The sequence below is a fragment of the Patiria miniata genome, unplaced genomic scaffold (assembly GCF_015706575.1).
Source record: "Patiria miniata isolate m_02_andy unplaced genomic scaffold, ASM1570657v1 HiC_scaffold_21, whole genome shotgun sequence".
In the NCBI taxonomy this organism is placed as follows: Eukaryota; Metazoa; Echinodermata; class Asteroidea; order Valvatida; family Asterinidae; genus Patiria; species Patiria miniata.
Genome location: NW_024037060.1, coordinates 2,343,795 through 2,369,320, shown reverse-complemented (window position 1 = coordinate 2,369,320; position 25,526 = coordinate 2,343,795). Strand labels below are relative to the sequence as shown.

At 40.6% G+C, this 25,526-nt stretch overlaps 1 protein-coding gene across 5 annotated transcripts in view; it reads left to right on the top strand.

Annotated features, from left to right (window-relative positions):
- The window catches only part of LOC119729643 (protein KTI12 homolog), a 28,589-nt gene extending 3,911 nt beyond the window's left edge, over positions 1–24,678 (top strand). For 3 of the 5 annotated variants that reach the window (XM_038202302.1, XM_038202304.1, XM_038202303.1), the window contains exons 2-10: positions 199–389; positions 18,836–18,887; positions 19,269–19,321; positions 20,243–20,298; positions 20,621–20,700; positions 22,582–22,741; positions 23,356–23,418; positions 23,646–23,714; positions 24,466–24,678. In XM_038202302.1, coding sequence (XP_038058230.1) covers positions 236–389; positions 18,836–18,887; positions 19,269–19,321; positions 20,243–20,298; positions 20,621–20,700; positions 22,582–22,741; positions 23,356–23,418; positions 23,646–23,714; positions 24,466–24,609 — 831 coding nt within the window. In that variant the 5' untranslated portion in view covers positions 199–235 and the 3' untranslated portion in view covers positions 24,610–24,678. Of the gene's footprint in view, positions 1–198; positions 390–1,817; positions 4,202–15,434; positions 18,016–18,835; positions 18,888–19,268; positions 19,322–20,242; positions 20,299–20,620; positions 20,701–22,581; positions 22,742–23,355; positions 23,419–23,645; positions 23,715–24,465 lie in introns of those variants that run through there. The other 2 variants (XM_038202301.1, XM_038202300.1) reach the window with 2 other exon arrangements.
- The last annotated feature ends 848 nt before the right edge of the window (positions 24,679–25,526 follow it).

Sequence of the window (25,526 nt, the reverse complement as noted above, 5' to 3'; positions counted from 1 at the left end):
ATATGTCACGTGATCTACAATTCACCAATCAGATGACGGGGATTTATTCAGGTGTTGTATAATACCACATGGTGTTACTTCACATTAGATACATTCACGTTGAGAAACGTGGCATCAAGATAAATGCATTCCATCCCTGTCCACACTGAATGATCAGAATTTAATGTTTAATCACCAGATCTTTTCTCTTACTTGCAGACAAATGAGACAACAGGTATAGAATTCTCTCAGAACCATGCCGTTTGTGGTGGTATGCGGACCACCGTGTAGTGGGAAAACTCGCAGGACAAAAGAATTACAAGCATACCTTGCATCGAACCACGGCAATCGCGAAGTGACGACACTCGGAGACCACGAAGCTGGAGTAGACAGAAACACCGTCTATGCTGGTAGGTTATACAAATCTTTGTGAATGTTGAATCTGAGCGCTCAAGTTCAAAAATAGCTCTCAGGATTTATTAAGGAAAGCAACTGATCAATGTAAGAAACGTGCCGTGCAAACACGGTTGACCATTGTTATGCACGCACATATAAATGTAAGACCCTTAAAATTTATATGCTTACCTCTCTAGCTTGCAACAGTTTTGGCAATATTGTAAATTTTTTTAATGATGTTGACAAATTATTTATGTACTTAAGTCAACATCCCGACCAACCAATGACTGGCAGTGTTGTATGCATGCACACGCAAGGCCCGTAATTTTCTCTCTTTTTTGGTAATATTGACAAAGAACCGTTTTTTTTCCCTTTGTGATCCAGTCTTGGATATAACAAACAGTTTTTTTATGCTGTCACTAATGTACTATTCCCCAAATTTTTGTTTTGTTTGAGACAGGAAACGTTAACAAAGAACCCATTTTAGTGGTGGATGACTATGTCATTTATTTTATGGGGCAAGCAGTAAAATAGCTAAGGACTGTTTCGAAATGAATGAATTCTTTGATGTACTAAGTACTTGGACATGTTTGATCACTGTGTACAAGAGATTTGGAGCTTTGTTCATAGGGCGACCCTGTTGGGCTGGGATTAAATTGCAACACCTGTGAAAAAACTCACAAAAGGAATTACTGATTTACAAGTCTCCTTCCCTGAATTCAGGAACTGTAAAGTATTCCTCATTTTCTATCAAGTGTGAAATGCACTTTTGGTTATAAAAAAAAAACTCTTGGGTAAACCTTCCTATTGTACAGGCATGTTAACACAGGTTCTTACTGTACTTTACATACCTTGTACTTCTTGGGTCACTCTCAAACCCTAATTCCCTCGGTTTTGGGGTTTGAAACGCCTTTGCAAATCTCCCAATGTCCTTTCTGAGCATGAAAGTACTTGCATGTATTCTTTGTACACAAACTTGCAAGGGCACCAGGCTTTGTTGAAGTTTAAGGCAGCAGCTTGATTTTACCCTGCAAATTTGCAAAACTTGTCAAACTTCCTGATTTGTTTTTTTTTATCAAGGATTTGGTATCGATGTACATTGGCATTTCAACTGCTTGGGGAAAAATGACCTACATACATCATGATCAGTATTGAGCTGTCATATGTTCTTAGAGTGCACTCGACAAGCTTGATTGGTTTCAAGTTATTAGTACAGAATTCAGTTCAAGGTCTCCTCCTCACATTCAAGACAATTCATGGTTCTTCCCCACTGTGTCATGTTACTGATAACATGGTGCAGCCCCACTTTGCCGATGAGGTCTGGGTTGAGATCAACCAGCAGGCTCCTTGTTTCTCGTACTCGACTAGCCAATTAATTAATCTTTTTCTTATTACATGTACCTCTTGCCAATGGAACTCCCTTCCCGACGATTTCGGACAAGAACCTGACATCACCCATTTTCAGTGGCAGCTCACAACTTTCTCAAGTTCTTTTGAATTTAAGTCCTTTTTTTCTCAAGTTAATTGAATTGGTTTTACAGATTGCATGCCTATTATTATATAGGCCCTAATTGCTGTATAATTATTATTATTTTATTACTCCATGTGCTGTTTTTAAAACAAATATAATGGTTGATGCGATGTCTGAATCTGGCCGTAATTTCCCCATCTGATATCTGCAGTCTTAGAAAATCAATAAAAATGTTCACAATGAGATTAGTCAAAGGAATAATATTTTCTGAACTGGAACATGAATTAAAACAAGGAAGTACATGTATTTATTATCCCAAGCGTCCCCTAGAAGGAACAAATGAAGACAAAAATAAAGATGTTGGCTATATTATTGACAAAGTCAAAAATTTTGCCAAAAAATCGACAAATTTCCTGCTTGCAGATAATGGACATGTACGTACATGAAATCTGTGCAGAAATTGCACATCTAAAAACAAGAACATATTTGTGCTGCTAAAAGGAACAAGGAAATATATGTTTGTTATAAATTCTTAAACACAACACCCTGGTGGAAAAACAATCCCAAAAACAATGATCTTGGGTAAATTGTGGACTTATTCAATTTTGCTAAGTTTTAGTGAAAGGTCCATGCCAACTGCTTTTGCCTTAAAAAGAGTGCGACACAAGGAAACTTGAATATTTGGGGAGAGACTGTGGTGGGACAATGAAGCGTTCTTCGATTCACGTTTTCTTGCTGGTAATTGCGGGGATGGCATTTTTCTTGCCATCTCAGACGAGGGCGTATTGCCATGGTCCAACGGATCAGCTTGTGGTCGAGGGTGACAATGCTACATTTTCTTGTGATTGCTTCTTTCACTATATGCTTTTGCAATCAGCAACGCAGTGGGTTTATCAGATTTTCCCTGAGCAGCCAGTTGTCATTAGCAGTGATGATGATGATGTTGTCAATGAACAGTTTGCTGATAAATTTTCTGTGGAGTCCTCTGGTAGCACTAAGTATCTTCACATCATTAATGTGTCTACTGTCGACAGTGGTCAGTACTTCTGTAGGATATCCCCTCAGTATCCGGATGCCTACTATAATTCCTATAAAGCCAGACTCAGCGTTAGCAGAGAAGCTGGTAACCACACCTCTTTGCGTCTACGTAGTCCACTCCGATGTGACGACATCAGTCCTGGAAAAGATAAACACCGGGCTGGAGACCAGGTCATCCTGACTTGCACTCCCCCAGTCGATAGTGAGGGTATGGTGAGGGCCATCAGTTGGTCCCTGCCGGGGGACTCCGTGTTTGGGGGAACACTGTACTTATCCCCCCACCAGCACCACTCTTACACAGTCACAAGGATTCTCCAGAACGAGGACAATTGCAAGCGATTCAGGTGTGAAGCATCACCCTTGGATATGTTTGAGAATTCCGATGATGCTCGTTGTGCCGTTGTGCCTCTCAAAATCCCAGTGTCTATCTCGCCTGAGTTTTCCTACACCCCTGTTGGTGGTCAGGCTGAGTTTTCCTGCAGCACCAAAGGCGAGACGACTTCAAGTCGTTTCGTCTGGAGGAAACTACATCGGGATACTAAGGAACGCTCTGAGATAAACGGCACTGAGGGGAGGTTCCAGGTAGACGCTTCGGGAAAAACCCTGACTATCTCACCTGTGTTGGCCGAGGATGATGGCACCAAAATAGTGTGCCAAGTCTGGTATGAGATGGACTGTCGCAAACCCAGCTCTTGGTCCACTCTGAAAGTGCTTGGCCTGGAGACAACACCCTCCCAGCGAGGCACTGAGGCAACACCCTCTGACGATTGGCAGCCCTTGCAATCCCCTGGGGTGGGGATGCAGGATGTCGTCGGCGCAGCTATAGGCTGTTTCCTTGCAGGTGTGGTCATCACATCACTGGTCGCTCTTGCTGTGTGGAGAAAATATCAGAAGAAGAGAGCCTCACCAACTCCAAGGAATGCGGCCACTCCTGACCCCAAGAAGGTTGTTCGATACACTTATACCCGTGGTGTGGAAATGGACAGCCCTGCTAATGACGACTCCATGGTGTACGAGAATATGGACACTGGACCTGTCCAAGTTGAAGATGATGTGTACGAAATCCCAAATGCCAAACGCTAAACTTTGAGCACCATTTTGAGTCCCTAAAAGCATGCAATTCTTCACTATAATTCCATCATTTCATCTAAATGTTTACCATATATCCCATCTCATGATCTCACTGGCGCAGCACTCAAATTTTGGTACCATGTTTGAGGTTGTTATGATTGTGGATCTAAAGATTTGATAAAGTTTCCACTTTTCAGCCATGTCCATTTTTGCACGGAATTGCCACGGTGACCGTTTTAGCCAATTTTCGGCTAACTTTGACATTTTTATGCCCCGCGGCAAAGCCGAAGGGGCATACTGTTTCCGCCTTGTCCTTCCGTGGGTGGGTGTGTGGGTGGGTGGGTGTGAGCTTGTCTTACATACGCAGTGTGGACTTCCGAACAAAAGACGTCCACATAATGTAGGTAGCAGCGACGAAGTGTTGACTTGCCCACGTCCACACAGTGTTTCCCCATTTCTGGAAAACAGGTTTAGAGGCATTTTTGGGTTAGGTTTATCCGTAGCAGAATGAAGAGAAACACTAAAGGGAATCATTGAAAAAAAATTGGGTTGTAAGAGTTTTCACAGTTTGGGAAAAATGAGTTTTTCCACTGGTGTTCCTTAACTACACGAAAAGAAAGGAAAGTCCACACTAGGTATGTGAAACAAGTCTGGGTGTGTGTGTGGGTGGGTGTGTGTGTCCGGACAAATCTTGTCAGCACGATAACTTGAGAAATACTTAACATATGAACTTGAAATCTGGTCTGTGTATTGTTCTTGGTAATCCTAAGAGGCCTATTGCATTTGGGGCCGAAAGGTCAAGGGTCAAGGTCACAGTGGCTGAAACAATAGAAATTTTGTCAGCGCGATAACTTGAGAAATACTTTACATATGAACTTCAAATTTGGTTTGTGGATTGTCCTTGGCAATCCTAAGAAGCCTTTTGCATTTGGGGCCAAACAGTCAAGGGTCAAGGTCACAGTGGCTAAAACGCAAGAAATTTTGTCAGCGTGATAACTTGAGATATACTTTACATATGAACTTCAAATTTGGTTTGTGGATTGTCCTTGGCAATCCTAAGAAGCCTTTTGCATTTGGGGCCGAAAGGTCAAGGGTCAAGGTCACAGTGGCTAAAACAAAAGAAATTTGGTCAGCGCGATAACTTGAGAAATACTTTACATATGAACTTCAAATTTGGTTTGTGGATTGTCCTTGGCAATCCTAAGAAGCCTTTTGCATTTGGGGCCAAAAGGTCAAGGGTCAAGGTCACAGTGGCTAAAACAAAAGAAATTTTGTCAGCGTGATAACTTGAGATATACTTTACATATGAACTTCAAATTTGGTTTGTGGATTGTCCTTGGCAGTCCTAAGAAGCCTATAGCATTTGGGGCCAAAAGGTCAAGGGTCAAGGTCACAGTGGCTAAAACAATAGAAATCTTGTATTTATTCTGAGATCATAGGGATTAGGGATTAATTCATATAAAACCTATAGAAGACACTAATGCTGTCAATTAATGAACGTTCCATGTGACCAAGGTACATGTAAGTTGATGTTACAAGAGTGGTGTACATTATGTCATATGGGAACAGTCACGGTTGCGGGGCATTTGTGTTTGTAAACACACCTGACTTGTTTTTGTTAAAAAACGAGTCCGACAGAAAATTTGACAGAATAGATTTTTTTGGCAGATTTCTGGCAGAATTCCGCAAAAATGGTTATTTGACAAAAAAAATAGCAAATTTGGGAAAAAAGGGTACATTTGTAAAAAAGGCCTCAATCTTTCAAACAAACCCTTGCAATATTGAACAGGTTGCCTGGTCTAGGTGCTGAGGGTTCACTGGGAACCAGAATTGCGTCATAACGCACGGTCCGCGCATTTTGCCCAAAATTTTTACGCAATTTCATATTATCTTTATGTGGCTATAGATTGTTTATAATGTAATCTGAACCTTAATTAAGGCAACATTACACCATCTGCATGAAATTTTAAGTGTTTACATTGTATAGTGTATTCCGAGTAATTCTGGGGAATTTCGCAGATTTTTGATAATTCTGACAGATTTTTTAAGTGCATTTAGCAGAATTTGGTCATGACCTTACGGTTACCCTGGGAATTGCCCATATGCTTATAGTGACCAGAAATGACAAAATGAGTCTTCACAACTTTCTTTTCACACAAGTTAAATTAATAAAAGCATACATTCATTTTGATATCATTGTTGACATTCTGCATGTATGCATGGACTTTATGAGAATTTGCTTAAAGTATGTACAGTGTAGCACTATTTTACTTGAATTAATTAGTTTGTATACTCGGACGTGGTCGATCATTATGCATTTAACCTGTAGTTTTGTTCATGGATCAGGCCACAAAACAAAAGTAGTCAGTCTCTGGTCAGACCAAAGTTCCGGAATTGATGTGGCGATGCGTTTTCTGGGTTGTTTCTTTTCCTTTTTTTTTTTCTTTTCAAGTTTGGATTGTACAGACAAGGTGGGTACTATTTTGCTTTTTTTTTGGTCCTCATGTACATGTACCTTGGTGTCCTCCGTCATTTGTGTGTCCTTCCCCATTCATTGGTGCTCTTTGTACGAAACTTTGAGGCTGTGTGGCAATAGAGGGCGCTGCTGTAGCTACCACAGAAAATTTGAAAATAAAAAAGGTTGACGTGCATGATCAAAATCGACAAGCGCGCTGACCAGAGACCGACTAATTTTTTTTGCCTTAAACTCATTGGACAAGGATTTTGCCGTAATGATAACAATGTACAAGTTCACAAGCCTTCTACCCTGAAATCAGGAAGTTGAAGGCAAATAGACTGATCCATTAAGTCCTGCCCCACGACGCTGTGACCAATCACATCCCTTAGTAATGTTTGACATGTGTGCATCAAAGTCCAACATGTGTGCACGTGGGTATACGCGGTTGGAACATGCAGTCTGGCATTGGACAGGCACACGTGTTGTTGCGGGGCTTATTAATGGATCGATCTTTTGCTTCTGATATGTTTTTATTAAGTTGTATATTTTACTAAGGTGTGGGAGGCGGATACCATTTGACATGAGGTGGTGTTTTCCAAAATATAATTGTGCTATAATGTACATTATGGACTTTACCGTGAAGTTTAATTTCAACTTTTAACCTCGAGTTGATTGAATATTCTCTTACCTGTATTATTAAAAGTGTTTTGTCAACAATGCATGGAATTTAAAGGTAGAGGAGAAAATGTAACTGAAAAATATTTTGTTTGTATCTACCGGTACACAGATTGATGCATGCATGCACGAACATGTGTAGGTGGTTGCATGTTAATGTGATTTTATTCAGAATCATGCGTAATACAGAATGTAATGGACCAATTGTGTACTCAACAAAATTAATGTCGGTATATTATGGATTTGCCAAGGTTGCTTGAAAATAAATTGTTTACATGTGTAGTTGTATTTGTGATACAAGGCGTAACAATTATTTAAAATGCTAATATCAGTCATTACTTATGTGGAATGAGGTTTGACCAATCGATACGGAGGGCTAGGTTGGCACATCATGAAGATGGTCAGAAATATTAGGGCAAACCTGTTTCTTCTGCGATACTTAGGTGTATTTGTTTTTAATTCTTGCTATTTTGAATGTGAAAGGTACACATCCTACAAATCCTCCTGACCCTCCGCCACCCCACCCATGATGACTTTCTCCTTTTCCAAATGATCTGGCGTGCCCCCCCCCCAGGACCTCCCCCTCCCCCTTTTGGCGAATTTTTTTTTTTTTTTTCCGAAACAGGATCCGACAAGATCAAAAGAGGGTTCTCTCTCCACGTTATGTATATTCTAGGGTGTCCAGGGCTTAAGAGAATCACTGCCATAATATAAAGAAGAAAAGGTGCGTGCGTGTTTATGGTGTAAATCGAGGACGCACAGGTGAAGCATCATCAAGTAATTGAGGACAGGAGTCAAATTGAGGACGACCTCGATTAGAAAACGTGTACAAAACCAATGGGAGCTGTAGCAAAAAAGTTAGAATATAAAACAAAAGATCAATGATGAGGAAAAATCGAAAGTCCTCCATTTACTCCATTATAAACAAACCGGCGTGTGCTTGGTTATTGAGTACAGCTAGGTATGAGGCATCATCGAGTACATGTAATGGACCAGAGGAACCAAATCCAGGACGAACTTGATTGGAAAACCTTGATTAGAAAACGTGTACAAAACCAATGGTACGGGTAGCTGTTGCAAAATTGTGTGTACATTCCTCGATGTGTGTTTTTCCATTCCATTTTTACTCCCTTTTTGCAAAAGAAATGGGGGGGGGGAGGAGTTGCTTTTTTTGGGGGGGGGTGGGGGACCTCGTGAACCCTAGTACCGGTACACTGTAATGCTGGTTTATAAATACAATGCACACATGAGGCAAATTCATGTCACAAAACAGGTCTGGTACAATTTGCCAAAGTTGAATTTTTTTTTTCAGCTGGAGTTTTTTTTTTTTTTGCAGTGGGAATATTGCTGTGACATACTACTGTACATGGAAATTCCCACTGGCATTCTCTCCAGTCTGTTTGCTGTGAAACAGTTGAGGGGAGCTCAGTAACCCCTCCCCTCTACCTGCCTCCAGTAGTACAAGGACCAGCTTCCTTGTCTTTGATCCTAGGGAAAAGGGAAGGTTGAGACTTGCTCAGAATTATGAAATTTAAGGAAGGCAAAAGTTGCAAAACATTTGTGACCATTAGCTGAAGTCCATGCCTGTATGTGGAAGCTTTCTACTTTCGATTCTATAACCGCCCAAACCACAAGTTTCATTTCAATGAAGCCGTCCAAGCTTTTTGCACCATGCACAAACCAACAAATACTGTGGTTTCCTGTGGGGTGTCTTTTTTTAGGAAATACGAAGAGCCGCTGCAAGAATTGTTTGGTTTATGATGTCTACACTTCCAAAACAGTGGAGCTATTTTAACACTGGCACTAGTGGGCTACCAAATTAGGTAATTTCTAAAGAAGAAAGGAAATGAGACAACATATTTTTATTATCTTCTATTTAAAATGTTAACACATACATTGTGCAAGCAATACCAAAAAGGGAAGTCCCAAGAGTTGGGTTGATCGTACAGATTTTCTCCTGATGCGGTAGTTGCAAGTTGACAAAGTTATCAAAGATCACAAAGTTCAGTCATTGAGTGCATGAGTGACTGACCACTGATCCATGTACAATGGCTGTGATTTGCCTGTATGCCTCTGTGTTGCTCCTTCTCTCTCCAACACTTGGTTTCGCGTCAGGCTCCGAGGATGCGAACTACTTCAGTGTGCATCCAAGAAATCAGAGTATAACTGAGGGGAGTATTGCGACTTTGACTTGCGAGACTACGGTTGATATCGATTGCCGAATGAACTTTATTTACTGGTTCTACCGAATCAGTCCAACAGCGACCACTAAACTCATCAGCATATGTGGTAACTCCAATGCTTCTTACAACTCGTACACGAAAAATGTCGGTGCATCTGTGAGTGTACACTGGGCAAACTCTGTGTACACATTAAAAATCAGTCACGTCCCGTCAGCCGCTGAAGGACTGTATTTTTGTCAGATTCTCATTAGTGGAGAACTCAAGACGTCATTTGAAGCTGAGCTGAGGGTCGTGACAGGAGGCGAATCGTCTGTGACTTATACAAGTGAGATCGCCCCCACAGGAGGTGAATCGTCTGTGACTTATACAAGTGAGATCGCACCCACAGGAGGTGAATCGTCTGTGACTTATACAAGTGAGATCGCCCCCACGATCTGGTCACCTCCAATCAATCCCGTCTGTAGCTTCACTCCTAAAAAGCCTCAAATCGGCCAAGAGATTCAGTTGACTTGCCACACTCCTGAAAGAGAGGTATCCACACTCACTTGGTCCTCTAAGAACAAGACACTATCCAGAGGTCCACAGACTTTGCAGAAGAAGGCTCTCATCGCGGTGCACGTTCTCGCAGCAACTGACAACTGTGCAGAGTTTACTTGTTACAGAAGAGTGAATCAAAACTCGTTTTGCTCTGTTACTCCTCTCATATTACCAGTCACAATTTCTCCGCCACTTGCAAATTTGTCCGAGAATGGCGAGGTGATCTTTTATTGCAGTACCGAAGCCAAGACAACAGGGAACTTCCACTGGTTTGTACGTGCAGACCCTACCACCAGGAATACCGAAATTGAAGACGGTAGTGACAAATTTGTAAAACTTGAATCCGGGAAATTTCTGAAAATATCTGGTGCTGTCGCTGGAGACAATGGAACACAGGTGAGGTGCCAGGCGTCGTATGAGGAAAATTGTAACCAGAGCAGTCCTTGGGCAACTCTTCAGATCACAGCACCCCCAGCTGTTGTTACAACCTCCCAAAGTCAATCTATTTGGATCATCGTTGCTGTGGGTGTTCTCATCAGTATCACCCTTTTGATCTTTCTGACTTTTTGGTTGATTCGTAAGAGAGGTGCTCCTCTAAGAAACCCAAGTCGCCAAGATACTCAACTTGTTGTAACGACCTTCCCCTCTCAACGGCCAAATGGCCATGTTTATCAAGGCCTTATTTTTGAACCCAATCAAGAATTTGCCTCCTTACGCCCACTGAGTGATCCAAATACCTACGAAATCCCATCTGTGCGACGTGGAACTAGAATTTAATTCTTCAAAAGCTTACACTGTCAATTTTAAAAAAATTGTTTTAAAGGAGTGCATGTTGTGTAAACTCCACTGTGCCTTATGCATCTTTTAAATTTAATCTGTGGGAAAATAGAGGTACATGTAGACACATGTTCAGGATTATAAAATGTATAGGAGGTTGCTAAAAAAAATATAAAAAAAGTGTGACATCTTTATCATTTGCCCTCATATTCTTGACATAGAAGCTTGTTGTTCTTTTGATTCTGAAAACACAAAAACCACAAGTTCTATTTCGATGAAGTTTTGTAAGCTTTTGACCACCTACCGGTAATAAGGACATTTTCTGGGAAAAAAAAAAACAAACAGAATTTCAGACTTCCGGTTTGCTGTATTTAATAGGAAACACGAAACCACCAGAGTTGTATTTATAACAAAAATTCTGTTACTGATGTGGTAGAGTCATTTAAACCAACAATTTTACTGAGGCATTGAACAGAGTTTCTTTGAGCCGATGAACGACTGATCGTCAATCCATACAACATGGAAGTGCTACGCCTTTTAGTCTTTGTGTCGTTTATGGTGTCTCCATCGCTTGTAGTTGTATCTAGCTGTGGTGACGCAGATTACTTTGGTTTGCATCCAAAAAGTCAGAATGTAAGTCGGGGGACTAATGTGACTTTGACTTGCCAGATCACCGATCATGTAGACATAGACTGTAGAGTGAACACTATTCAGTGGTCTTACAAAACTCACGAAAGAGCAGCAACTACACATATGATCAGTGTATGTGAAGACACTTATACGTCTTCATACTCGGAAGTACTTGATGCATATGTGAGTGTGATTTGGGCAAAACCTTCGTACACTCTACATGTCCATAAAGTCACCTTGGCCAGCCAGGGGCTGTATTTTTGTCATATTCATTTTGTAGACCATTGGGTTTACAATTCTTGGGAAGCCGAATTGAGGGTCGTTAATGAAACTGAATCGTCTACACCCAACCCAAGTACAAATACTCCCTCATCTGAAATTACTCCATCCAAGGCAACAATGGGTCTCATCATCGTCGGATGCGTTGCTGCCTTACTCATCGGAATCCTTGGGTTTCATCTATTCTACCACGTCAAGGCAACAGCCAGTACCCCTTCACAACCAACCGGCGACACTGTAGAAGCCAGGCATGTCGATCAGAGTGCTGACCCAGAGAGTCAATCCCTCCACCACAGCACGGGAGATGCCACTCTGAGACGGATAGATATTGGGGAGGTCCTCTATACGGTTCCAAGCAAGCGTGTCGATCAGAGTGCCGACCCAGAGAGCCGGTCCCTCCACCACAGCACGGGAGATGGCACTCTGAGCCGGATAGATATTGGGGAGGTCCTCTATACGGTTCCAAACAAGCAGAAGTCCCTGGCAGCACCCAAGGCCGCGGCTTCCAGCAGGCCCCACAGCCAACCCATCCCAAGCATGAGCTACCCTGCGATAGCCAGGAAACCCAAGCCAGATCTTAACCGGTTAAGATGTGCCGTACAGGGTGCAGGATACCGTACGGTTCCAAACAAGCGTGTCAATCAGAGTGCCGACCCAGAGAGTCAATCCCTCCACCACAGCACAGGAGACGCCACTCTGACCCGGATAGATATTGGGGAGGTCCTCTATACGGTTCCAAACAAGCAGAATTCTCTGGCAGCACCAAAGGCCGCGGCTTCCAGCAGGCCCCACAGCCAACCCATCCCAAGCATAAGCTACCCTGCGATAGCCAGGAAACCCAAGCCAGATCTTAACCGGTTGAGATGTGCTGTACAGGGTGCAGGATACCAGGAAGGTCAGAGGTCAAGTTGGAATGACTCCAGCAAGCGTCTTGATGCAGGATGTCAGTGATAATTCGCGGTCGGTTTGGACAGCAGAGAGACCCTGAGTTGTGGTCCAAGACTTTAGTAAAAGTGCACCCTCTCTAGACTGGTTTTGACTATAGCGCGGACGGGCACACTCACCATGCAGTGCCAATGCGCTGTGATCTACATACTGTTTACTAGCATCTTGAATCGTGACTAGCAGACCCTCTGTTTAACTGAAACCATGACCAAAGCTTGAGGGCCATGCACACTATCCCAAATCTCTGTGTTGGATCTGGGTCCAAAACAGAGATGTTGGCATCACCTTTCACTCACAAGAATCAAACACGAGTCCGGTACTCTACATGGGTTAAAAACTAATCTGGTCAGGACTAGAGTTGGAAGGAAATCCACAGCCAAACCTGAGTTCATCCCGGAATGCCTCGCGTACCCGTGTTTTGCATACATGTACATGTACATGTACCCGTGCTTATTTCAACATGGGGAGACAAGCCCATTGGATGCAGAGAAAATGGGTTTAGAAACACTTTGGAGAACCAAGAGACATTGTTTTAACTGAGAAGGGAAGTGCATTTTGGTTACATTCAGGTACTTATACATTGTACATGCTATAAATTGTTAATGAAGTAAATTTGTTTGTTAACCCTATAACTCCCTAGGGTGATTTACAAGGAACCTTCCTCATCCTTGCAAATATCAACACCATATGGTAAACTGTACACATATTATAGCAGTTGGACTCTGTTGATTTGGTATGTCTAATCCCATGTAAAGTACAGTCAATTTACTAGTGAAGTTACTTGTGCAGTACTCATCCTAACAGATTCCAACAAATCCTGGTGTTGGGGTTTGGCTGGTTGGAGATTGTTAGCGTTAATGTGAAGTAATTTAAGTCTTTTACAGTATAATTCTTTATGTAAATGTACAGTGAAGGGCAAGTCCAAGAATTCGCACATGTTACGTCCAATACGTAACAAAAGGTTAACTCTCTAAAAAGCAATGTATATATTCATGGATTTCAGTGCTTGATTGTTGGGCAAGGAGAATGCACACAAGAATGATTGCGTTGAATATGTAATTAAAAAAAAAAAATGGCGCGTTATGTATGGGACCACAAGGGGATCTTTTTTGGACTTGCCCTTGTAAATAAGCTGCATATTAATTCTTATGTAAGTGTATACTTGTACGTACATATCTACTTCTAATGTACTTTTTAGGAAAAAGCTTGAGACTTAAAAAACATAAATTAGAACCTGCGACTTTTAATTTTGAATTTCTATTGTGCTTCAATCCCTACATTGTAGGTGGTTCAAATTTTCTGATAATTCTGATAGAATATTAAACTTTATTTTCAATTAAATATACATGTAGTTCTTCTACATGTACTCAGCCTTACCGTGCATCAGTTTGTATGTAATCTGGCTTAGAACTTATGGAACTGGTATGAACAGGTTGAAACCGGATAACATTAATGTCACCACAGGATTACATTACATGTAATCAACATGAATCACATGTCACATGACTACATTGCATGTAATCCGGCTTAACTAGAACTGGCTAGAACTGGTACAAACAGGCTGAAACCGGATGTGGTCAGTTCAAACTGTTCAGATGCGTACCATCAAGTGACCTGTTTCATAATAACATGCATCGCACGTCACAGGATGTGTTTCCTAGAAGTAGACTATAAATAGTGAAGGGAAATATGAGAAGTTTGAAATGTATTTTGAGTTTTAAATTGTGTCCAACTTAGCGTTAACAAAGTCCAACTTGGCATTATTTATCAGTACCCAACAGAATCTGACTCTGAATGTTTTTAGTTGCGTGCTGAATCCAACAGAAATACTACAAGGGATTTACTGCTCAATCCAACAGGAAATGTTTGATAGAGCATGGTTATAGTGGTCAACTGTGGTTTCATCCAATTGTAATTGTCTAAAACAGTCTGACAGTATCGGTCTGTTCTGGAAACTTATTTTTGTTTATACAGGAACCTGTACTAGGTGAATTTTTCTTTTCAGTTCACACACGTATGTACTTTCTGATATTTTCAAAAGCTTTATGAAAGTTGTAAGTAAACAGACTTGCACGTAGGAATGAAAGTGAAATGAAAAGTAAAACGCTATTTATTTTAGCAGCTGGAAATGCATCATATTGAACTAGACGTCTAAAATAAGATGTACAGTGTACAGTGTAGATCAAGCCTATTCATAAATGCTTGTGCCAGTCATAACTACTTTACTAAGCTACTATAATTAGCGTTTGAATGAAGCTTTCCACTACATGTATTGTCAGATACGTTAGTCACGTCGATTTTGAACAGTGATTTGTGAAAGTCACGTGAACATGTTTCCTTGGTTTTGCAACTGACTGAAGCATAATTGCTGGAGATATATCTCAATTGAAAGGTGAATATTTCCACAGCAGTTTTTATAGCCTGGGTGTTGAACTTCTTCTTACATATGAAGTATGTATGTCTTAAACTAAAGGGAATATACATCATTTGCTTTTGCTGTAATTTTCAGAAATGGATGGAATTGGGGGGTTTGAAATGTATAGCAAATATAGTTACACTGACTTTTTTGAGGTTTTGGGTTCGAAAATGCTATAAAAACCAAGAAAACAATCATTTTCCTGTAGTCTGGTTCCCTGACTCCATATAAGAAGAAACAGAGCAGTTTACATAAATTGGGGAATTGTAAGGTCAGGGAACCAGTCTAGCTGGCTTGTACCCGTTCATAGGTGTGTAATCGATTGCAAACAAGTGCGATGGTCAATTGGGGCCAGTATTTGAAAAAAAGCCAGTTTTTTCCAACGCTGATCGGCCGATCAGCATTGGAAATTGATACAAAAATAGCACTTTTCTCGAAAATGACAGTATACCAGGTGCCATGATTTTACAGGATGCTTTACACTCACACTGTCATTCACTAACAGTCCAGCAAGGTATTTCAAAACGATTTGGTAGTTTTATTTTTTGATGTTTGCAAATGTTGTATTTTCCCTTTAAGGTTGCCTACAAATATTCACCAAACTCATGAGCATGGACATTTTCATGGACGTTGTGAAGATGAGGCGGTGGGATGTGATTCTTGCCATTTGAAATTTGTTCAGCTGAGCGTCAGTGGAGTTGGCTTTTCAAACTGCTCTATCAACTGTCGTGAACTGGTTGTGTGTGGTTGGTACGGTACATGTTGTACTGCAGAAACTTTACTTTGGATTTCTGGTTGCTGGTTCGAACCCCTCGTCACGCTACTGTATCCATATAGTGAGGCACTCTAGCACACATACAACGTACCACTTAAACAGGGTTCGATTTCAAGATTGTTGACGTCATGACTCCGAGTACTCTAACATTCATTGCAGTCGCAATAAGTCTCACGTTTTTTGCCACGACATCACAGTCGGCCGACTTTTTTAGCCATCATCCCGAAAATGCGACCGTCGCTGCCGGAGACGATGCAATCTTCACCTGCCAGATGAAGCATCGGGTTAACTGTGAGAGTAATAACAACACCCATTTGTATTGGATTTTCAGCTGGGGTGGGAATGGGACATCAAAATATTACATAAGCAGTTGCCGTTCAGCTCTTCCCATACTAGGTATAGACCCTAACAGAGTTTCTGTGTCGCTCAGCAAAAACTCATACGTGTTGCAAATAGTGAACGTGAGTTTGGAAAACAACGAGAATGAATTTTTCTGTGTGGTGTACTTTTGTGCAGATCCGTCTTGTGGCAGCGGCACAAGACATGTTTCCAATCATGCGTCTCTAACCGTTGTCACGGCAACAATGGCCTCGTCATCGCCTGAGTCAAAAGAGTTAACTACTTTCCCTTACGCTACGGTAACCACTGCAGGTTCATTACTTGACACAGAAAAATTAACTGGTGTCCCAGAGGTGTCATTTGAACCGACTCAACATGTGACCAAGACTGGAACAATGCTTGTAGCTGGTACCCAGTCAAACCTTTTAGTTCTGATCTTAGGCAGTACATCAGGTGCATTGGTTACCATCATCGTCATCGTCATGGTGATAGCATTCCTGGTTTCCCGGAGATGGGGAGTATGTCACCGGACGGCCAGTACACGCAGGAGGTCCGTCGACATACAAATGACAACGTGGGACAATGAAGAGACTGGTAAACCGACCCTGCGCCCAGCGCGGGCAGCAGACATTGAGTTGCCGTATGCAGAACTTGAGTTTGAGCGAGGGGACATGGAGGCGGGCACCGGTTTGGTTCAGGGTAGAGTACCAGTCATGAGGCAGGAGGGTCCAACGGTCAAATGCTCATATGCAAAGTTGAAAGGTTGCGTTACTGTAGCTGAAATGTGATTTATCGTGACTCGATCGGACTCGAGTCGGTCTTGAGTCCCATTTTGCATGACTTGGACTTGAAGCACAACTTGGCCCTGCATGACTTGAGACTCAACCAAAATTACCACAAATCACTTATTTTTTCAATAATATAAAATCTACAAATTATTTTGAAGACGAGCCTTTCCTGAGCAAGCTATACAGTCAGTGCGGTGCAAAAGCAACGCATGCACATGAAAGTATTGTACCTTCACGTGTACATATAGGCCTACCAGTGTGCTTCTGAAAATATGTCAAAATAGTACTTAAAGGTGATCTCTGTCTCGACCTTTGTGTCTCGTGACTCAGACTCGGACTCGACCTGCATGACTCTGAACTCAAGACTTGTACTCGGGAGAGGTGACTCGGTCTCGGACTTGAATACAAGTATGGTGTATACATGGAATATATGTGTATAAGGTTTGCTAAATTGTGTCTCTAACTTTGTGTACATGTGTAACTTAGTTTTGTGTACCATATTTTGAACATGGACAATTGTAGTACATGCACATCTTTCAGTGTACATAGCTTTTGTACAATTGCCACTTTTAATGTAATAATATGCCTCTGCGCTTAGATGCTTTCAATAACATGATCTTAGATGCTTTAAGTAACATAATCTCGACAAATGAAATGTAATCATTTGAAACTTTGCATGGTGGTAGTATAATTAGTGAAGGTTTGCGGTAACACCATGTGGATATCTCTTTTGGAAGGTGTGTGGTTCTGAAAGAAAATTGCTAATTTTGGCTCCTTTTCTGGTGGTTGAAAGTCATTTTAAAAATGTCTGTTTTTCTTGCCCACATTTTTTGATGTACTTAGCAGACAAAATGTTCTCTTAAGAGGTAGTACTTATAAATGTCTTAAGCATTTTTTTAAATCCAATACTGAAGTACATAAAGTTAAAATTGTTAGTTAATTTAATTTTTATCATACTTATTTCCCTCCGTACCAGTACTTTTACATTTGATTTTATCACAATTTTGCATCAGCCCCCAAGTTCTGTTTTACCACTCTTCGGTAACATTCTGCATTTCTTAAGATTTTGTAATTATGAAACAAATTTTTACAACTTTTGCCTAAACATGTTAAACATTTTGAAATTTAAAAATCATTCCTAAACATTACATATTTTTCCATGAAAATTCAAAACAGACAATGCACTTTTCCCCATCTTTTAAATTTTCAATTTTTTTTCCCAATCTATTTTTTTGGGGAGACTTTTCTTTACTGTTCTTTGGAGAATGTTCTTGTTTATTGTTTCTGCGATAATAAATGCATATTAACTTGCTAGTGAGTTTCAGTGGGTACATTATTTACATGCGTACCCTGTTTTTCTCCTTTTAACCGATTTTAGTGAAGCCTACTTTTCCCTCAATATTGAGGATTTCTGACTTAAAGAATTATTGGGGGAAAAAATGAAACCTAAATAGATTCCATTAGTATTTTAAAAGTACCCATTGCCCTATCCTGAGGAAACTACTAAGAATGTGAATCTACGTTTAATTTGACAAACGTTTAGCAAAATTTTCCTGTAGCGTTTGAACGTTTTAACGTTTACACATGTAAACATCACATCCATAGAAAATACATGCCGCCTTGATAATGAAGATTATTATCCCCTCCGCCAAAAACAACACTCCCCTGCCCTTTCCCCACCCACCAAACATCCACCTCTGCCTTTCTATCATCACAGAAAATGCCTCGTTGTCCCTCTACATGTAATAACCCCATATAGAAATGCTTCATCCAGGGGCGGATCCAGGTTTAAGTGGGGGTGTTAAGCTGCCAAGATAAGGGGCATTTGGCAGGCATTGGCTATGTTTTCCTGCATGAATTTACCCTTTTTTGGGGGGGGGGGCATCCAAGAGGGGAATTTAAACCTTCAAACCCCCCCTCCCACTGTCATGACTGTAGACCTGCCATCTCTGCCCTCCCCCATCCCATTGTGAAGCCCCTTGGTCTGATAGGTGACCAGGCCACCACTCGGTCTGGAGAATTGAGGAAAATGATGACATCTATCCAATTGGGAGATTTTGTTGGCTGCTTTGTTTCAGATTCTAAACAGGAAAAGGAGTTACGTGGGACACTCAAATCAGCAGTCATTAGGTAAGACCAGAATTGGTGCGGTATGGGAGGGGGGGTGTTTAATAAGTACATGCAGGGTGGCATCGATTGGGATGGGTGGGTGGGGGTAGGAACTGGAAGGGGGTGTTAATGTACCAAAAACTGATAAACATCTCGACTAGTTCCTCACGTCAGTTATCGGTATTGGTTTGCAGAAAGACCATGTGTAATGGTTTTTATTACCATGAATACTGTACGAAGATGGAGCAGTTTCCACATTGAACTCTGGTCTACTAAACTTTTCAACCAATGTGCTTTAGTCGTCATCAAGAGACTAGAATCAGAGATTGTTATGTGGGGTTGGCTCTGTAAAGTTATGCTGTCAGTTTTCTCATGATCAAGTTATTGTAATTTCATTAACAGAAAACTCTCCAAGGACAGTGTACTTATCCTTGACTCACTGAACTACATCAAAGGTAAGGATTACAATTTTACAATAGTCTACAGTTCCTGAAACCCATCCCACTCAATTCTACCCTGCCCCACCCACCCCACCCAAACCCAGACACCCACCCCACCCAAACCCACTCTATTCCCATCTTACCCCAACCCATCTCTTTTCAGCTCACCCCATCCTGCCCCCCCACCTTCACCCGATCCTGCCCCGCCTTCACCATGTGCATGTACCTCTCTCATCCAACCCCACCCTGTTCAACCCCAAAGTCAATTTTGTCACCATGAATTCCTCCTAGCAAATTCCTCATTGCGACACACCAGGCTTCCTGCTTCCAAGTAAAGAAGTTGTGACCAAATTAGTATTTGAGGATTCAGTTACAGGAAATTTTGCAATGTACCGTACATGTACAGTATTGTCAATGTTCAGGAAATTTGGGGGAAATTGTACATGGTTATAAATAAAAAAAAAACTACATGACAAAAACATCTGTGCCATGTGTTGCAGATTCTGCTGTTGCGGTAAATCCCCAGTTTTTTTCTTTTTTTAAGCGAATGACCTTTTTGCCATGAGTTTGTAGAATTTATTAGCAAAGCTCCCTGGCACACTTTTCTTTTATTTGGCCAAGTAAATAAATTAAGTAGTTTCCCGTCCGGCCTTTTTGAAAAAAAAAATTGAGTTAAAAAAAAAAAAAATTTTCTCAAGATGGTAGATTTTCCAAGACAGTGGATGGATTATTCAATTTTTGGACTTTTTTGCTGAGAGGAAATAAAATTATGTCCAAAGAAGCCATAACCCTTTCTACATAGCTACCATTTTGTTGGAAACAAATAAAAGTCATTGACAAATTAATGTGCAAAATAAAATGTGCTTTCTAATCTTGCCAAGAATCCTTCCAAGGTCTTAGCCTTAGAGTTTCTCTTTTGTTTTTTTGTCACCTCAGGTTTTAGATATGAATTATATTGCGCCGTAAAGTCATCGCAAACACCGCATTGTGTGGTAAGTGGCAAATCAGAAAGACATTAACTTCTGTAAAATATAAAATTATTTTCAGTTTCATTTTCAAAAGCTGCTGTGAAATTTCCCCCCAGATGCAAGTATGTTGATGTTACAAGCATACTGAACTAATTTGTGAAGGTACAATTACCTTCACTTTTATGTTTGTAATCGTCACTTTATGGACTTCCATGTATGACATTTGAAAGTTCAAACAAGATAATGAAAAATTAATTGTGAAGACAAATGCCATTGTTGGAAGTACATGTGCAAGCAAGTACATGCTCTCTAGTTAAATTTGTCTGGTTTTATAACATCCTGTCAGATTTATTGTGAAACTGTCGCAGACGTTGCTTCAGAGTGGAACTCATGCAGACCAGAGAAGGAACAGTACACACAGGAAATGTGAGTCAACTAGAAAAATATTGGATTGTGTAATTTAACGCTCAGTTAATTTGTTAAAAAACTTGACTTTCCCTTCCCCTGAAACAACTTTACATCAAATTTTATCTGAACCCCCCCCCCCCTTTCACATCGTTGTAATTACTTAGCCAGTTTACAAAATGTCTCTTCTTTGAGTGCATTATGTTCCCTAGGAGTTACCTTGTGCCTAGACCTTGTAGAACCTAAAAAGACCAAAGCGCTTCCTTGTGGAGAATAATTGAAGACAGTTAGTTGATTAAAAATTGGGCAGTTGACTGAAAAATCTTACAACTAGAGCAAATGGAAAAGAAGTAAATTTTCAAACTAGATTCTGGCCCCCTAGCAAAATTCGTCCTGGCTAAAGAAAACACGCTTTCCCAGACTTTCCAAAATAATTAGAACAATTTCATTTCATAATTTTACTCGAGACTTTCAGTCGGTAAACTCTTCTGTTGGAAAGATTCCCATATCTGGCCATCACTTGTCATCCTGTGTACAAACCCTATGAGACATGGTCTGAAAATTTCTAAGTGTTTTCCCAGTAAATACTTCGATACTTTCCCTGTTGAATGTTATTTATATTATCACTTTCTGATGGCTGATTTTGATATCTGAAGGCTGATAGGTCACTGAAGGGAAAAATTAGCGATGGCTAAATATGGGAATCTTTCCCTCCTGTTACATACAAAAATAATTGCAGGTTTACGACAAGACAGTACAACGAAATACTAGAACTTAACTACTGGTAGGGACTACCCGGAAGGCATTCTAGAACCCTAATTAAGAGATAAGGGTGAAGCCTGTAAGAGAATAAATTAATAAGTTGTAACATCCACCATTTTTCAACAAACCAACTATAGGCTCCGTGCGCAAACTAAAGAGGGCGCCCTTTTATCTAGCACTGACGTCCCATGGGCGGGGGACATATATTTTGCTGGTTGACGCGTGCCCACCGTTTCTTGTGCGTGACGCACGTACACCAGGGGATTTGTAGTTTGTACTATGTACATGCAGTGGCTACGCTTCGCGGCAAAATATTGCAGTCAGGCAAGATGGCGTCGGTCAGTCACCCCCAACTGTACTTACTTTGCCGGTGAGGGGGTACTTGTGAACAGAGCGGATATTATAAGCAGTATGTTTTTTTTATTTATTAATCAAAAATAAACTATTCTTTGAATAATGGCAGTTCATACAACAATTCCAATTTAAACAAATAACATGATACATGTACCGGTATCAATACAAATTAATATCAATTAATAACTGTACCTTATTCAGGCATCCATCAAGTGTAGGCCATTCCCGGTAAAGGTACTGTACATGTACATGATTGTCTATAACTGCTGTCTGCATGTACCTGAGCCACGCCCCGGACCACATGGCAAGCCAAACTGACTAAAACACGCTGGTTGCAGTGAGCAGAGGCTGAAGAAGGAATGACAATCTTCATTCCTTTGCAAGGCTTTTTATACCCAGTCTATAGTTGAGTGTACAAGGAACAATTTAAAATATGCCTCTACTGGGGAATAGGAACAGCTGATAATTTCTGTTGTAGTGAACAACGGTGAAACCTCAAATTTCTGTTGTAGTGAACAACAATGAAACCTCAAACCCACAGCAACTTAAATGGTACTATATATGAACAAAGAAGATTACCCCCGTTTTGTCAGGTGTTAACTGAATAAGAAACACCATAACAATTTGCAAAACAAATAGCAAGTATGGAACACTTTTACATGATAAAACACTGAGTGAACTGGACTTACTTAGTGAACTGGTCACAATCTGTAGGCTTGCTGATGATGTACTGGATTGTATAACAGTTGAGTTACATGTCGGTGTGTTCTCTTTGTGTGTGTTCAGATTTGATGGCTTGGTGATGAGGTTTGAACCACCGGAATCCAGAAATCGTTGGGACTCCCCACTCTTCACGTTGCATCCGGAGGATGAGCTGCCTTGCCAGGCGATATGCGATGCCATCTTTAGCAGAAAAGCCCCGCCTCCAAACCTGTCCACTGTCTCGGTCAGTGTTAGTGGGAGCATGGGTGTGGTTTAGGGGTGTGGCCACATGGGCGGGGCAGGGTTGCTGAGCTTCGTATGCTAGTAGATGGAGGCCATTTTTAGTAGGAAAGCACAACTTCTAATCTATCCACTGTCTCGGTCAGTAACAATGGGAGTATGGGTGTGGTTAAAGGGTGTGGCCACATGGGTGGGGCAGGGTTGCTGAGCTTTCTATGCTAGAAAATGGAGGCCGTTTTTAGTAGGAAAGCATAGCCTCCTCGCCTGTCCACTGTCTTGGTCATTAACAGTGGGAGTATGGGTGTGGTTTAGGGGTGGGGCCACATGGGTGGGGCAGGGTTGCTGAGTTTTCTATGCTAGAAAATGGAGGCCGTTTTTAGCAGGAAAGCATAGCCTCCTCGCCTATCCACTGTCTTGGTCATTAACAGTGGGAGTATGGGTGTGGTTGAGGGGCGTGGTCAACTGGGCAGGGCAGAATAATGAACATCCGTGTTTGCCGATAATGTGACAATGTAGAGCATTGTTTTAACACTGCAAGCCATCTCATTCTCTTGGAAAATGATGGGAAGTATATTTCAATCCAAGATTTTATTATTAATTCTTTCATATTTCCTGTAGCAACCTCTGTCAGCAACCAATTTCCTGCACGAGCTGGACAAGATTACTCAAGAAATAGTAACCGTAAGTCACAAACCGAATGCAACCTAAAATCCAAAATACTCAATTCATTTCAGGAAAGAGGAATGATGTTTTCAAAAAGTACGCACTTCAAACTACTTGTATGTTGAAGCTGTGGTTCCTACCATGTTGAAAGTAATTCCACAACTGCAGAGCCATCTTGGGGATTTTTTAATTTTAAACTGAATATACATGTATGCTTTAAGGAATATTTTCTTCTTTTTCAACAGACACTTATTACAGCTCAGAAAACAGGTCTTCCTGGAGACACGATCGGTATCCCTGGGACGCAAGATAAAATATCCTTTTACCAAGGTCTGCCCATTACCCCATTTCGGACAGGCGTGATACGGGGAGCTCAGTTGATAGAGCACCGGAACGGTAATCTGGAGGTCGCGGGTTCAAACCCCACTGTCAATTTCTTTGTTCAAATTTAAATTCATTATTATGCACCTAGTCAATTTCCTTTGTGTTTTATTTGAAGAAAAGAAATTATAAAGTCATACATGTACTTGGGTTCTGTAGTATTTGAAAGGAAGAAAATCTTTACAATGATCGCTTGGCCAGGTGATCATTGGACAATGACACAAAATTTCTCTATTTCTTTAAAAATAACAGTTTACCAGGGGTTATGGTTTGACAGGATGCTTGATACAGTGTACTATAATTTACTTGCAACTAAAATTATAAGCTATTTTGTAGTAGTTTCTGAAAATTGTATATCTGGATACATTGTATTTGCTATCTAGATGTAGAATAAAAGGATATTCCATAGGTTTTTTTTTTCACGTGCTACATTTCTTCGGAATTCCTTGCCTGATGCTCGTTTCCCTCCAACCTATGATCTGTCGTGTTTCAAGAGGAATGTTAATTCCTACCTTTAGTTTTCCTGAGTACCTACTTTTATTTTCATTTCTCTTGTAACCCTGTACCTGGAGTGGCTTTAAGCCTTGTTCAGGGCAAGTATGCATACAAAAATGTTGTCTCTGCCTTTCAACTAGATTTTCCCTATCATGAATGGCAATTCCTTAACAGTCTTCGTATCATCACATCAACTTAACGAGGAACGTGAATGCAGCCGAGCTCCAGCGAATCCGACGTCAGTTCATCACGTACACCAAGCTGCACCCAGTCGAAGATACGTCCAGGCTGCATAGCATGTTTGTGCAATACCTCAACAACAGCATCAGATGATAATCATACGTGTTCATAGGAACAGTTTTTATTAATTTTTTAAAAATGTTGCAAGCATCAAGCCATTTTTTAAAGAATCTCTGTATGCAATACAGTGAACCTTTCAAGTATGTACATGTATCTGCCTAGACTTTGGAATTAGTGTAACTGAAGCAGTATAATTTTTGTGATGCCCTCAATTCCCTTAACAGGCATGCAACAAAAAACACCTCAAAGTGTTACAATATTTTAGTCCATATGATAAATTCTTATACACAATGTACTTAACTCATTTCTTTTCAGCTACAATGTACCTACAGACAAGCCAGAATAATGTACAATCGTTGGAGATATTATTGTAATGTTCATGACTACAGATTTTATTTATTTTTTCACATGGCAGAAATGAAAGAATATGCTATAAATGGGCACTTTTGTGGCAGAAATAAAATCACGTAGACGCTCAGACCTGTCCCTCTTAAATATCGGATTGTGTCGATAAAATGCTGTTACGCTTGCAACTTACAAAAACGTTTAGAATATTTAGAGTGCAAATGATAAACTAGTTTAATCCCAAAAATTATGAGGTGCAATTGATGTCACAAAACTTTGCTCCAAGTCATTCTCGAATCAGCAGTTCACGACTGAGGAAAATAATTGTATTTTTTGCAAATTCAACAGATGATGGCGCCAGTAGTTTGATTAAAGTTTATAGTTTCTTCAATGCAGTGGTCAACACAAGTATTTAAATATTTTTTTTACAAAGATACTTTAGTATTTTACACAACAAACTTGGGCAACTGTAATGAGGATTCATTAGTCAAACGTTTGATAAACAAAAATGCAATCTACAATGGTTCGTCTGGCACAAATTAAATCAAAACCTTGTAACAAATATTTTTCAATAATTAACTTTTCACTTGTTTGGTTTCACATTA